Source organism: Lytechinus variegatus, chromosome 4, assembly GCF_018143015.1.
Source record: "Lytechinus variegatus isolate NC3 chromosome 4, Lvar_3.0, whole genome shotgun sequence".
NCBI lineage: Eukaryota > Metazoa > Echinodermata > Echinoidea > Temnopleuroida > Toxopneustidae > Lytechinus > Lytechinus variegatus.
Genome location: NC_054743.1, coordinates 5,233,506 through 5,249,833, shown reverse-complemented (window position 1 = coordinate 5,249,833; position 16,328 = coordinate 5,233,506). Strand labels below are relative to the sequence as shown.

The following is a 16,328-nucleotide window of genomic DNA, read 5'->3' as shown; positions in this document are numbered from 1 at the left end:
ACTCTCCCACAATCTAAAAATCTAAGTATGTTTTGCAGTGATGTAAATCTTGATTTGTGCCAAAGTAAGGCATGTCTGCAATTAATTAATCCAGATGTTAATGGTGTCATAATCGTACAAGGGTTGCATTAGAATTTATTTCAAAAGACCTTGTCAATGATCTACATTAAAATTGTTTAATGAAATTTTTTTGTGTATAAATTCTCAAGTTTATTTCATGGAAAAGGGATTTACAAAATATGTTTACTAAATCATGTAGGATTATGACATCTTTAGCATCTGGATTCATTCTTTCCAGTCATTCCTTTGTCACAAATCAAAAGTTTACACCTCTGCAAAGAATACCCACTGATTATCCAAGCATAAAGACATAAATGTACCACAAAAATATGGTATCAAATTATTTTGAAGTAGATACTCTTTCCAGCGAATTGTAATAATCACTCAAAGCTGCCAACTCATGTTTTAATATTTAGTGTTTTTTTTTTTCATAATCAAAAGTGACAAAATATGATTTTCATTATTGCAAAATATGTTTTTGTAAAATTTGATTGGCATGCTTCATATGTGATATACATAAAATTTTGTACCAATGTTTTACCTTCAAAATATGAATTTAATTAGAGATCTGTATATATATGTTTGGGGGTCAACAGAAGTTGGCAGCTTTGAATAAATATGCATTCATGATATGTTTTTCCTTAGTTTGGGGATTTGTGAGGTGTCAAATGATTTTTTACTCATGTGGTAGAGTGTGTTTTGTAGTTTTGCTTATTTTGTTCTTGTGTTAACACTTATGCAGGGGATCAATCTGTGTAAAGACTGATAATGAGTAATATGTTTGTTTTTTAGATTGTGCAATAACACCAAGATTCCACTACGGTATTTGCACCAACATGAATAAAATCTAAAGTCATGCAAACATTTATGAGAAATTCATTAGATGAACTTATTAAGCTATTAAGAAAGGATGTTAAAATGTTGCTAATTGATTTTAAATTTTATCTTTCAGAGGGGCTTTGTGACAGGAAGTGCTGATAAGACTTTGAAGTTTTGGGAATTTGAACTTGTAAGCTCAGAGAATGATGAAGGCAGAACTATGTACGTAAAAATTACTACTTTTTGCAACTCTAATTGCTTTATGAAAACACTGATGGACATATTCTTTGTATCAAAAATTAAAAATTAGAAATTTCTTCATGAACAGTCCTAAGATATTAAATTCCATATTTAATAGGCCTTCATATTGGTTACAAAATTATTTCTTCGAACCCATTATTTACTTCATTGCTCTGAAGATGTAATGTACCATAAACCATTCTCATTTGCTGTGTTGGGGATTTAACAGAAGTTTTGTTAAATGTATGTATGTAAATATAGCGAAATTGGAAAGGAAAAAAAATAAGTCATGACTAAAAGTGGCTGATATTTATTTGTAAGGTACCTAATGCATGGAAAATAAAGCATACAGTAGACTCTGATTTAGTCAACCTTCCATAGTCAAACAATTGCATAAATTAAAGCATTATTTCAGACCAGACTATGCAAAAAATATGTACATCATCTAAATTGAATTTTGTCTAAGTTGTTAATATTTCTGTTGCCACAAGAGATTTGAATTTGGCAATGTCACCCGTAGATTGTTATCATTACTCAAGCAAATATTTTACTTATGAGCAAAATATGAGCTTTTATGATATGCATATTAATTTCCTTTAAATTTTCTTTTGTTTATATACATGTATAGACGTGAATTGAGCATCATTCACACCAGGACATTGAAGATGTCTGATGATGTGTTATGTGTGAAGTACTCCCCAGATGGTAGACTAGTAGCAGCATCACTCTTAGATAGCACTGTTAAAGTATTCTTTGCTGACACACTCAAGGTAGGAAAATATTAAAATGGGCTTTGGATTGTTATCAAAATAATTTTGCCAAACTTGGAATTTTGTAGATTATTAATGGTGGCTAAGGCAAGTCTATTCCTAACAAGGGTTGCTCTATTTATGAAATATGGTCAATCCATTAGCAGAAAGTCTTGTACCTTTGATGATTCCTGGGCACTTTCTTACAAAGATATACCATTGATCGCTAAATGAACTGACCAATCAAGATTAATAATACATGCGCATTTGGTGCAAAATACTGACCAGGAACCAATCAGAAGTGTTCTCTCATATTTGCTATTCTTAGCTAATCTTTGTGTTACGGGACCCTGTCCTTCGTTTTACAAAGATATACCGTTGATAAGATCAACCTCAACAGTATGGATAGCTATCAGTGTCATGATTTTTTCTACAGGAAATTTTTACAATGTCCTTTGTAAACAAAGACAAGCACAACAAATTTTTAAAGAAAACATTGAATGTATGAATATGATCATATCTGGAAAACATTTAGAACAAACATGCATTTTATATAATAATAACCCTCTTTCATTTCAGTTCTTTCTGTCTCTGTATGGACATAAACTACCAGTACTCAACATGGATATCTCTTCAGTAAGTTATCGCTCTATTTTTTTTAGGATAATCAAATATTTTGTGATGTAATACCAAACAAGTTTTCAGTTTTGTTCTTAATTAACAGTTAGCTAATCATTTCAACCAAGTAAAAAAAAACTTATTTGATTGCATACAAAAAATTGTTATTGTGCTTTATCATTATTGCCAAAGAAATGGGTTATTTGATTAATGTAGGCCAAGTGCAGTACAATGAAATGAGATATATGGTTGTATAGTGAGGATTAAGAGTTCCAAATAAGAAAATTACAGTTAAATTGTCCCTCATAAATACCTTTAGGATTATCCCTTGTTTGATTAATATTCTTTATCACAAGGGATAGCCAAGTGAAATGATATAGTCCAAATATGACCAAACAATATATTTTTACTATGGCATGATTATGGCAAGTCAATATTTGTTTTACATGTTTATCAAAATATCAAAAGGGTTCTTACAGTGCAATAGTAAAATTATTGGATGATTCAATTCACAGTAGTCATGATTTTAATCATTTTAATGATTTTTGTCCCTGTTTGATTTATACAGGATAGTACATTGTTGGTAACTGGGTCAGCAGATCGGAATGTGAAGCTATGGGGTTTAGACTTTGGTGATTGTCATAAGTCTATGTTTGCTCATGATGATAGTGTAATGTGTATAGGGTTTCTACATGATACTCATCTGTTTTTCACTGGAGGGAAAGATGGAAAGATTAAACAATGGGATGGAGATCACTTTCAACAGATAACTACATTAGAGGTTGGTTCCCATCCTAATTCCCCTTTCTTCAAATTAATCAACAATACAAATTTCAAATGAAAGTTAAGTTTGACTTGATTTATGAATAGTTATGTTGTTTTCTTGTGTGTTTGAAATCACTTAATGTTGACGAATATGGAAGGTGATGGTGATGAAGTTAGTGATGATGATGATGATGGTAATGATGGTGGTGATGATAATGGTGATGATGGTTATAGTGTTGATGATGGTGATGTTAATGGTGATGATGATGTTGATGATAATGATGATGGTGATGTTAATATTAATAATGATAGTAATAATAAGCTTGGAATATTTATTTCTGGCCAGTTGTTAATATGTTTCCTATAAATTGCTAGTAAAGAAATTGGTTTGTTGTGTAACATGTTTTGTTGATGTAAAAACAAATGATTAGATGAATTGAAATAAATGAGAAGAGATGTTTAGTGTCATGATTATTATTGTTATTGCAATTTTTTTTATTTCTAGGGTCATCATGGGGAGGTTTGGTGTATGGCTATCAGTCCTGATGGTAGCTTTATGGTGAGTAAAGATTACATACTAGCAAACAAACAAATTTCATCATAACAAATATAATTTCAATCTGAAATTCACTTATGTATTTCTATTTTGCTATTACTGACTTGTATTCCTTTTACTTATGTGACTGTGATGTTGCTGCAAGTTTGGTTTTAAAAAAAAGATAAAAGGCTAGAAATTCATATCAAATTGAAATGAGTACCTTATTTTAATTACACAAAAAAAAATGAATTTGTGTTAAACCCCAAAAATGAAATTTTGTGATTGGAGGCAAATTCACTTCAGTGAGAATACATTCATAGAACAGCAAAATTAACACAATTAAAAAAAAAAATGATAAGTAAAGGAATCTTACTTGATTGTATATTTGTGACATGCAAGATGCTTGCCAATTTTGATCATTATTGTGCAGTTAACTTATCTGTATTTCTATGCATTAAAATAACCCAGTCATTACAGGGATAATTTGTTGTGAATCACCCTCTCGAAATGCATGCATCTGATTTTCTTGCATCTTGTGATAATTAATGATTTTTATGTTTTGATCATGTGACTGATCAGGTGAGTGCATCACATGACAAATCTCTGAGGATATGGGAGAAGACTGAGGAGCCTTTGGTATTAGAAGAAGAACAGGAAATGGAAAGAGAGAGAAAATATGAAGAGAGTCTCAATAAGGAAGAACAACCGGTAAAGAAAATATATCATTTTTTTCATTACTGTATTCAAATCTATAAGATATGATGATGATATGCTATCTTGGGTAATAGTGGGCTATCTATCTGGTGAATATCTTGAGGTCTTGTGTAGGTGTTACATGTAGTTATGGCAATCATCAGGCCTCTGTTTCATATCAAACCATGATAATTCCAGATTCAGACTTTTCAGCTTTATATTGTAAGGACATGAAGGGCTATGACATTTTCCTGATTTTTTTTAGGTCAAGTGGTTAAATCTGACCGGCATCCCTCAACATGTTTCTTTTGTTTCTCTCTTTTATGTTCTTGTGCAAGTCGTTAAAATGTTGGTTCTGTGTTGCCAGCTTAGAACATAAAAAAACCCAAAACTTAAAACAGTCTACTCTACCAACACAAACAATACAAAATATAGTAGAAATGGGGGGGGGGGGGAGAACAACAATGATAATAGTAAGGGAACAGAGCAAAAATATTATAGCGTGAAGCCTGCAGGGGGCATGGGGTGAACGCTAGAGGCATGGGGTAATCAGAATTAATCCCCCATGCCGGATGCAGCCAGCATGAACGGTTGTTACTAAGTAATTACCCCGTTCAGCATGCAAGCGGCATGGGGTCAAAGCCAGACGAAATTCAATTTAATCCCCCATGCCGGATGCAGCCAGCATGGGCCTCATTCCAACCCCATTCAGCACGCAGGCAGCATGGGGTCAGATCATGGCGCATTTTCAAGTTAATCCCCTATGCCGGACGCAGCCAGCATGGACACCCACTTCTAGGTAATTACCCCGTTCAGCGCGCAGTCGGCATGATGTCAAAGTAAAATGCATTCAAAGCTAATCCCCAATGGGACGCAAGCCCCCCCCCCCCCTGTTTACAGTGCTTGTCGGGCAGGTTCATTTCACGCCCGTCACATGTCTTTTTACACGACCCACTTCAGCTCCACGTCCGATATCGGGGCAGCGGGCCCACTGAAACCATTGGAACAAGATAGCTTCTGTGAAAACAGATAAATCAAAGAAACAGATCAACGAAAGTTTGAGAAAAATCGAACAAATAATGAGAAAGTTATGAGCATTTGAATATTGCGATCACTAATGCTATGGAGATAGCAAATTGGCAATGCGACAAAGATGTGTGATGTCACTTGTGAACAACTCTCCCCATTACTTCAGTACATATTTCACTTGAATTGCCTCTTTTATCACATCTATCCATAACTCATACTGTTCTTTCTACATGAGGGCATGTAATACATATTTTTAAGAATACATCATGGATAAGAGTTTGTATCATCATAAGAAAAGCTAAAAGAGACATTTTGAGGGTATTTTATAGTCCACCAAAGGGAAAGTTGTTCATCAGTGACATCACACATCCTTGTCGCATTGCCAATGTGAGGATCTCCATAGCATTAGTGATTGCAATATTCAAATGCTCATAACTTTCTCACTATTTGTCCGATTTTTCTCAAACTTTCTTTATTCTCATTCTTTGATTTTTCTGTTTCTACACAAAACTATTTGTTCCAAAGGTTTCATTCCCCTTTAACTGGAAATACGTATTTCCAGTTCAGTGAGCGGACCACGGCTCGCTTCCAAATAACTAAATAAAAAATTTTTTATTATGCCACCCTCATAAACCCAAAATCGGGAAGTGGGTAGGTATGTTTTTTTTCTTCTGTTGTAATACCTTTGCTAAAGCGCTGAACCTATTAATAGAATCACAGATGGAACTACTACATTCAAACCTGTCCAAAAGCATATTAAAATACATTTTTAGCCTAATGGAAATGAATGAATTCAACGTTGACTAAAGAATTCCCCCCAGTGGACATTTCTTCCACAAGAAGACGCATGGTATTTCGGGTCTCCTTAAAAGAGAAAGAGGGGGGGGGGGGGGAGATGAAGTGACTCCGTTTTCCCCTCATTACATTCTCGCATTCTGGAAAATATTTGATGTTGTATATAATTGCTCACTCCATGACTCTCCTGCATTTTTTTTTTGTCGGAGTACCTCCCAGGGGAACTCGGCAAAGCAACAATTGTTCTGTCGCTTTCAGTTGATTTCATATTATTAATTTTCCTTAGGTAGGGCTATAAAGCTCACTGATTTGATTCTTCATGCTTTATATAAATTATTTCGTACGATAATATTATCCCGTATTCTTGGCACCAGCATCTTCATTCGACAAATTGAAATAATAAATAAATCCTAATTTGTTTTTTTTTATAATAGTTAGAATTTATTTTTGTCTCTATCATTTTAATCGTTCAATCTAAAAGTACAGAGGCGGCGGAGTTGGTAGGAAGTTTCAGTCCTCACCCCCTTCAACAAACACGTACAAGTAAAAGCCAAAGTCTATATAAATTTGTGATTTTTGTTGGCCGGTCCACTCCCTCTCACAATCAGCTCAACCCCTCTATTATAAAAAAAAAAACGCTCAACGGCCCCTGTTTTTTTTTATTTAAAAAAATCAGATATTTTGGCTTTGATGCTAATCAGGGTAAGCCCCCAATGCGATTTTTTTTTTTGTAATGGGGGAAAACTGGCCAGGACGGTTGTTATTCTTATTTTGTCTACCGCTTTACAAACAGAACATCGGAGAGAAGAGACAAACAAGCAACATGAGTGTAGGTCAGAACACTTCCATCAGGGGGGGGGGGGGGCTAAGTCAAACAAGAATAATTATAAAAAAGCCATCAGTTCGACAAGGGTCTGAGGACCGAGTTGTGACAAATAGAAACGTGTTTTTTTTAAGTAATCTAACCAAAAAATAAAGTCAATGTTCTAATTGTTTAAGTAGATATTCATGGAATTTTAGCAAAAGCGCACTTATCTATTCCCCCTTTTATCTCTGTCTCTCATTCTCTCTCGTTCTCCGTGACATCTTAGCATTTTTTTTCTAGAATTGCCCTAAATGATTCTTCTTTCATCCTTATATGCTTTTATCACCTAGGGGAAGCGCTTTTACAATATGAATCACTGATGGATGTTATAAGCACCTGTGTTGTCGGTAAATGAAACAAAGTTAGATACTGGATGTTGGTTGAAAAAAGAGTATTCATAAAAGCTTATTGCATTGCTAAGTACGAAAAGCATTCAACAGGTCGTCCTGCTGATAAACACTAATCTTCCTTTTGTTCGGGGCGTTGACCATCTGTATCCTGCTCTTTTCGGAAGGAATTTGTTTGAGTGGCCGCCCTGACATTCTTTTGTTTGGGTAATGCCGATATATCATGAACTACATGGACGTTTCCCTTTTGAAAAGAGCATAAGGTGAATGGTGTGCTAAACTGCTTTCTTTTATCCCTTTTTTCAAAATAATGAGAAGAAGGATGATGGGGAGGGAAAACGTTCAAAAGTGCACCGAGATCAGCTCAAAGTATTAAGACATTACTCTCGTACAAGATTTTTATTTTTCTGAAAATACAATTAGATATCATTCTAGAGATGTATCTCCTTGGTGAAACAAATAATAAAACGAAAATGGTGAATAAACGCATAGCGTATTACGTGACGATCTTGCAGAAATGATATTAGCGTATCTATCAGAACAACGATATGGATCAAATTACGTGATCAGGGGCCTGTTGTAGAAAGAGTTGCAATCCATCGTAACTTTGAAAATCATGCGTAACTTGATTTTCAACCAATCAACAGCGCGCATTTGGGACTTACGGTTGATTTTTTTGGCTTACGTTTGAACGTAACTCTTTCTGCAACGGGCCCCTGGCCTAGTGCGCACGTACGTGCTCGTCACAAAAGTTATTTTCCCCGTCTTACTCCAACGAAAAAATCGAGTAAATTTGAAATGATTTCCTTTTTTCGAGATTTTCCCCACGTAGGTGTATATTTTTCTTTTTTATTGAAATAGGTTTATAAAGAAAATAGTGGCAGAGGTTTTAGTACATAACGACTTCGATAAAGTTGAAAAGCTCCATTGAATTAAACCAAACAAATCTTTGGCTTTTGTAGAATTCCGTCGTAGCACGTCGCACACAAATGGTTAAAAACAAGGGGGCATGGTGGATTATTTTCTAAAACAACTGGTGGTAGGCTGCAGGTGGAATGGTGGATTAAATTGGAAAGATTTTGCACGGTAGCACGCAGGGGGCATGGCGGATTGTTATTTAGAACATCCGGTGGTAGGCTGCAGGGGGAATGGTGGATTAATTTATAGAGATTAGACGCCGCAGCACGCAGGGGGCATGGCAGATTATTTTTAAGAGCAAGTGATGACCGCCTGCAGGGGGCATGGGCTTCTTAATTGGAGCGTGCTTGAGGGGGAGCCTGCAGGGGGAATGCTGTGATATTTTTGCTCTCGTCCCTAAGGCAATTCCATAAAATATGTATGTCCAACCCCCTTTATGTGGGACCTTCATGAAATTTTATGTCTCTGATTTCTTGTTCTTTTGAAAGTCTGTAATGCTGTCAAATGACCATAACTTGGTCAGTGTTGGAAGTGAAGTAAGACTTGAGAAAAATGGGGGACTGGTGTAGAAAGGTTGATCATTTTATGCACTTGCCCATTAATGAAATGAAATATGGTTATTTTCTTTTTGTGTCTCCAAACAGATCGCAGGTGAACCTACAGGGGGAGAGGTGTCCTTGCCTGAGAAGAGAACAGCAGAGACATTGAAAGGAGCAGAGAGATTGATGGAAGCTCTTAATCTTTACCAGGAAGAAACAGCTAAGATGGAAGATTATAAAGACAGGTGTAAGGCTGCAGGAAAAGAGGTGAGAAAAGATGGGGAGACGGAGAGGAATGGGAAGAGAGATTGTGAGAAGAAGGGATGGAGGGGGGGGGAGAAGAATTAATAAGAAAAAGGAAGAGGAGAAGGATGGGTAATACAGGTGCAAGGCAACATATAAAGAGGCAAGAAACAATGGGGAGAGAGAGAAGAGGGGAGGAGGAGAAAGAACAAGAAAAGAAAAAAAAAGAAAATTAAAGGAGGAGAAAAATAAAAATAAACTATAATAAAATAAGGAGTAGAAAGAAAAGTAGAAATAAATTAGCATAAGGAGAACAGTAATAGGATGATCATATCACCTTTTGATGTTGCAATAATCTTGTTATCTTACTATTTTTCAGCTTCCACCACCAGACCAGCATCCTATTCTCATGGCGTATGGAAACCTTACAGTAAGTCTGCTCAACTTCTTCACATAACTAAAGTTTAGCTGGTTATAGTTTCATCTCTTTTCAGCAACTTACCATAAAGTAGAGATTGTTGAGGATGATGATAATTTACCCTCGTTGAATTACTGTAAAATTTACAAATTCTCAGAGCCATCATCATCATCATAACATTTTTTATATCTGGCTAAGGATGCTATCCATAAATCTTGTTGAGGGTTATTTAACCATAATGGTTTTTTTTTCTAGACCTTCACATGCAAATGTTGCAGTTACATTAAGATTTCAATCATAATCATTGATTTTCTTTGTCTTTATTATTCTAGAGAAGCTAATTAATGACCAATTCTTTTCAAGGTAACATAATAATTATCTGTATTCATTTTACGAATATTCATTCAGAGGGCAAGAGGTTAATGACTGTTTTTTTCTCTTGTCTTACAGCCTCTCAGATATGTAGGAGATGTTATAAAGAAGACTAAATCAAGGTATGGTATTCATTCAATTGTAAATTTGATATTATCAATTGCATTGTTAAGACCCGAGGCCCATCTTTTGTGTGTATAATTATTTACAACTACAAAGCTCGGATTCCTCTTAAGTATTATGATCTCAAATGTTGGTCTCTCTCTGTCATGACATAGGTGTCAGTAAATGAAGTGATGAAGAATATGATTGCCTGAAAATAGATTAAAGATAAATTCCAGTTCTGGTAACGATCTCAAAATGACTTTTTACAGAATCTAATATAATGACCACCCAAGTGTCTGTTTGTATGAATAAAAAATAAGTGCAAAAGGATTGTGGAAGAAATAAGCAAAATAAGCGCGGATTCGGTCACTTCCGTCGGGTCTTTATTCCAGCAATAATAATACACTGTCCCTGTCCCATGTGTGCCTATCTGTGTTGGCAATCTTCAGTGTGATCGTATTTCAGCTTAGATTTTATGATTTCACAAAGTTCAGTTTATGTAACTGTACCAGATCTAGATCCACGATGATATAGTCATACTTAACCTTGGTTTTACAGACTTTCTCACGAAATCAGTGTTTTACTGCAATTACTGTCATTCAGCTTTAATTAATTTTTGTTATGAAGAAAACTACAATATAAAATTGGTTCTAAAAGATAGACCAAGAGATAAATGAAATGAAATATTTACCCTTTTGCATTTGATTTTGATTTCAGTGAACTAGAAGAGAGCTTATTATTATTACCTCTAGACTATGTGCTTCAGCTATTACCTCTGTTAGAGACTCTCATTCAAGAATCAAGAGAAGTGGAGCTTGCTTGTAGATGTCTTCTCTTCCTTCTCAGGTAATCTTTCCTCTGGATGGAATTTTACAAAGCTGTTCTCAAATTAGAGATGTATGGATGATCATTTTAACTTGTTATTGTAGAACTTATTGTAGAACAGTTTATGTCACCAGAGGGCTTGAAATTAAATCACTCTTGAGTTCCATGAACAAGAAGATGATTTTATTATACAAACTCCTAGAATTAGGTCAAATTCTTTTCAAAATCAATGTCATGAAGACTTCAGAGTGACATATTAGTCATATGGAACAGTATTAATGACTGGTTAATGTGAATGTTAAAACGGATAAGAAAGAATGAAGTTTCTTCAAAGTGTCTTGAAAAACAATTCAAACAGGCAAGAAGATACTGTAGTAGCATACCAAGTAAGTGTCATGATTAGAATAATGCACATGAAATAACCTAGAATGGTTCAGTACGAATGATATTCATCAAAATCATCAAAAAAGATAAGGAACGTCATCTTCTGACCTTGAAAGCCTTCATTCTGTCAGCATTAGTTACATTTTTTACATTTATATCGGCTCTGATGAAAACTTGACACCATTATCTCTTGACACTGATCTTGTCATGTATCAATCTTAAACATTTCAATGATATCAGATGAATCATTGAAATTAATGAAATATGAATGAAAGTGATTCCAAACCATTTGATAAGTGGCTGAAAACTAGATTTCAATGTAGAGCTGAAGCACTATCAATGTACCCCAGTCATTAATACTGCTCATTTGGCTTGTGATCACCATGATAACATTCTGAAATGTTCATGAATTTCTATTTAAATTTCTTTCAAAAGGTTGTACTGTGTGATTGACATTCAATTACTTAAGGACTCTAGTAAAGTGTTCATGTATGTCTCATATGACAATCTATGTTATTCATTACTGTTACTATGAAATCAATATTGGCACAGACAGGGAAAAATAATGAGGATTAGTTGTATAACAAGGGGGTAAAAGGGGGTTATGTATGACTGCAAAAGTAAAATAAAGAGTATATGTTAAAAAAAATCCCCCCCAAAGTAAATAAATAAATGAATTAAAAAAAATGTTTTGTCAGTATTTCAAGGGATATTGTTCATCCAATCACTGTTCCTTGGAGAACTTGATCACCTGTACCATAGAGTGCATAGATGAATGAATTTCATTTAAATTTGCATTATGATTTGTTTTCTTTTGTTTACCATAGGATCCATCACGGTCAGATAACATCTAATCAGAAATTGCTTCCTATGGTTGACAGACTGAGGAAGACAACATTAACAAAGGCTAATAAACTAAGGGTAAGTTTATATAGATATGTGTTTAAGTTAATACTTGGATCAAAGTTGGTTATCAATTACATCATGAATACAAAATAATCAAGAAAAATACTAATGTTAAAACGCATAATGATATTGACTGGAATACAGACCGAAGACTTGGAGTTCTGGGGCCCGTTGCATAAAACTTTTTACCTGAGAAAACTCAGGTTGTTTTTACCGGAGTTTTTGCCCTGTGCTAAAGTCAATGGCGGAAATCAGACTAACCTTAGTTTTCAGTTTTTACCAGAGTTTTCTCAGGTAAAACGTTTTATGCAACAGGCTTCTGGAGTTCATTAAAAAAATCAAAGATCATTAAAAAAATGAACCAACTGTCCAATGAAGTTGCTTTGTCCCTATTTTAATTCTAAGTTAAATGTTTTCAAAGTTTATTATTTGAATGTGATTTCCAAACATACAGTGTAGGTTTTTCTGTTACTTGTTTCTTGGAGCTTGTGTGCATTTTTTATTATTGAGATATTAAAATAGATTTTTTTTTCAAAGATTGCCTAATTCAGTGGATGTGTCGGTGCTTTTTACTGTATTTTCCAGAATAATTAAATCAATCTTTGTGTTCTTTTTTTTGTTTTTCTAGGACACCATAGGATTCAATTTAGCCGGTCTTCATTTCTTGAAGGATAAGCTAGAAGCTGAGAATGAAGTTCAACTCTTTGCTGATGCTACTGCTAATTACCAGACGAAGAAGAAGAAACAAAAGAAGAGAGCAGAAAGAGCAATTATTAAATTATGATGACATGAACTTTACCTCGTAGTTTTTAAAGGTAATGAAAATGAAGATTTCAGCGGTAGTTAGAGATATCCTTTCAAATGGTAAATTGCTGATTGGTCTAATTGCCTTCATGTACTTTCTGTTTAGACTTGTCTATCATGGTCTCATCCTAGTTTGTATACATCTAGCTTGTTTACAAACCATATGACTATTTGGGCTAATTGACATTTAGTTTATTCTGCCCCTGGGTCTTACCATGTCATGTTCCCATCTGAATATCCCCATTATGTCTTATATTCACTTGGTCTTACACCACTGGGTGTATATGGTAAGCTGAACAAAATTTCATTTAACAAAGTAATAGTAGACAATAGTCAAAATTAGACCAAGTGGGTATTCAGGAGAAAGATAAAAAGGATAAGTTAGTATTAGACATTGGACCTGTCTTACAAGAGTTGCGATTGATCTGATCAATCTCAACTATGGAAAGCCAACATCTAAAATGCATGTTTGATCAAGATGTTTTCTAGATATGACGAATGTTAAATAAATTCATTTTTTTCTTGAAAATTTTGTGTGTTCACCTTTAATTTTGCAAATTTCATGTAGAAAAAATTATGCCTCTGATGGATTTCCATAGATTGACAATTGATTGAATCAAATTTTGTAACTCTTTGTTAGACAGGGCTCAAGTGAAGAATAGACTGAACAACAAGAAGACCAAATTGATAGTAGGGTTAAGCCTATGTGGTGTATGTATTAGACATAAACCAAGTGAATATACTGTACATGTATGTTGCCCATCCGCTCAGAAAATACCTTAAAATGTCACCACAATTTTAAGGATTTTTCATAATTTTTAGTAATTAGGGATGTATTCCCTTTTTCTTTTTAAAGCCTATCTTTAATTACGAAGTCCCCAAAAGTGCATGTCACTGTTCCAGTTTATTACTTATAATATATGAATGTGTAAAATGATAATGATGAGAAGGATATGAAAGGAAAATGTTTCATTGGATAAATTTACAGATTTTACATCACATTTTTTTTATCTGGTGCCCAATCGAAAGAAAGTATTTGCATGTTTATGGTCTTGTTTATATAAAACCATTCTCAACCATGGAATTGGCTGAAAATTTGTAAAGTAAGAGCTCAAACTTCTATTTTGAATAAGAATTAAAATATTACCAAGAGAGTGCACTAGATGCCAAATTTAAATCATTACAGCTGAAAAAGGGTCGAATTTGAAGTTCAATAGTTGAACGAAAAATGACCACTACACTTTTGGAATATTCTAATGATAGTTAATACTCGAGTATAATTCACATTCCCGACCATTCAGTGCCCATTTTGCTGCAAATTCGATCAAATAAGATCAAAGGGAGAATAATGCAATTTCACTGTGATACCGCAAAAAGCATGGTTTGTTAACTGTTCATTCAGTACCAAACAGTACAGTTCAGTATGGTTTGACAAGTTTAATCTTTGCTAATGTGTTATTCTCAGAAAACATAATACTCCATGCCATTTACTTTGCTTTGAGTATCCTACAGACTGATACAAGCTGCACTCTAGTAGATTAAGGTTAATGTAGCTCCTATCATTGAATTATAAAAGGAAGTCAGATTACATTAATGTGTTGATCCTTAGGGAAGCCATTAGTCAGTAGTACACTGTGAATATTCAGTAAAAGGATACCTTGTCTTTTGAGAAAGTGGGCTGAATGCACCATGACCTATATGTATGGTTTTAGTTCTGTTATAACTATGTGTATACCAATAGATATGCATAGACTGTTTAAAGAGACAAGGTTCATGAAGCAGTGATTTTATCTTCAAATACCAGTCAGATTCAGGGATGTGAATAGATTACGTGCCTTAGGCACTGAGTCTTTGAATTTAAATCTTGCATCTTTTTATTCTTATTTTTCACCTTGATCAAAATAGTGGCAAATAGGGAAACCCACTGTAACAGATGCATACCTCCATGTTCATGACAGCTACATGTATGATCAGCAGGACGTCACTGCAAATCTCAGTCTTTGTGCCGCTGTTTAGAACAAGATACTTACAATCTCGATATATTCCTATTCATACAGTTTTTCAGAATATAAATGCAAACTTATTTACCTTGAAAATATTGTATCAGTCAACTTATCACAATTTATTTCTGAAAATCCAGTCACAGCCAGTTGCTAAGTGTGGGCCTGACTTTTGACCCCTTCTTCTTTTGCACATACATTGAATGCACTTTATTTTCATTTTCTTGAGGAAACAAAGCTTTTGCTCATCTTCTTAGGGACACAGAAACCATGTGTCTTAAAAAAAAGCTCCTTGGTACATGATCATATATATATGATAAATATATATACCTTCATGATCATATTGTGGATTATTAATTCTAGTTACATTCCCATTTTGCCTTGGTATTACTGGTATCATCTATGATGATAGCATCAATTTAAAGTTCTTTCGTCCTATATTATGAATCAGATAGGTATTAAGCATTAAAAGAATGATTGTAAAGAAGCTCTGAAACTTCAGAATTTCTACCATTTTCATTGTAATGGTATTTTGACAATGATTAGCTGGGATTTTAGATGAATATTCATTAGTTATGTGACTTTCATGCACACATGTACATGTTGTATGAATATCACTTTTTGAAAATGTTTTTAAGTTTGGAAAGACATTTCTTTAAGAAAAAAAAAATAGCTGAAAAATAACATATTAAGTACATATGTACTTGAAACCAAATATTGTCCATTTTGCTTCTGCAGCGATATCATGTTCCGTGTTCATGTTCCTTCATCTTTTAGATACATGTTAACGACCCCCTGCCCCTTCTCTTCTGAACCACAAATTTTTGACAATTACAATACTAGAATGAAAAGTTTTACATAGTGTAAGTTATTCCAGGATTTAACCCTAAAAAGACTGGGGGGGCTGATTCAGCCCCCCCCCTCGACATTTTTCGCGATAAATCCGCCGCGCGAAATTTTTTGACCGTGTCGCTCGCTGACTTTTTAATTTCAAGTCTCGCGCAACTTTTGAGACCAAAATTGTGACCCCGGGTACGCAGTTCCAAAATTACGCAACATTTCGTAAGTGCATGCAGACCCAAAATTACTCAAAAACGTGAATTTGTGTACAAATCCAATGCAAATAGTGTTCTTAGCCAAAATTCATAAATGTATCATTATTTTTCCTTTTACTGCTTAAAATCAATTAATTTTATCTTGTTTATGGTCAAAATAAAGTCCCCGACAATTTCCATTGAAAAAACAATAAAAAACAAAAAGTCGAAAAACAAAGAAATACATAAGAAATTTAGAAAA

General features: G+C 34.2%; 1 protein-coding gene across 1 annotated transcript in view; it reads left to right on the top strand.

Moving 5' to 3' along the window:
• LOC121413235 (WD repeat-containing protein 3-like) overlaps nt 1-14,394 on the top strand; it is a 31,049-nt gene extending 16,655 nt beyond the window's left edge. The window contains exons 14-25 of the mRNA XM_041605981.1: nt 1,013-1,101; nt 1,748-1,889; nt 2,448-2,504; nt 3,055-3,267; nt 3,757-3,810; nt 4,369-4,497; nt 9,081-9,242; nt 9,598-9,648; nt 10,087-10,130; nt 10,831-10,959; nt 12,150-12,243; nt 12,857-14,394. Of these exons, the coding sequence (XP_041461915.1) occupies nt 1,013-1,101; nt 1,748-1,889; nt 2,448-2,504; nt 3,055-3,267; nt 3,757-3,810; nt 4,369-4,497; nt 9,081-9,242; nt 9,598-9,648; nt 10,087-10,130; nt 10,831-10,959; nt 12,150-12,243; nt 12,857-13,012 (1,320 nt within the window). The 3' untranslated portion in view covers nt 13,013-14,394. The remainder of the gene's footprint in view (nt 1-1,012; nt 1,102-1,747; nt 1,890-2,447; nt 2,505-3,054; nt 3,268-3,756; nt 3,811-4,368; nt 4,498-9,080; nt 9,243-9,597; nt 9,649-10,086; nt 10,131-10,830; nt 10,960-12,149; nt 12,244-12,856) is intronic.
• Nucleotides 14,395-16,328: the final 1,934 nt, after the last annotated feature.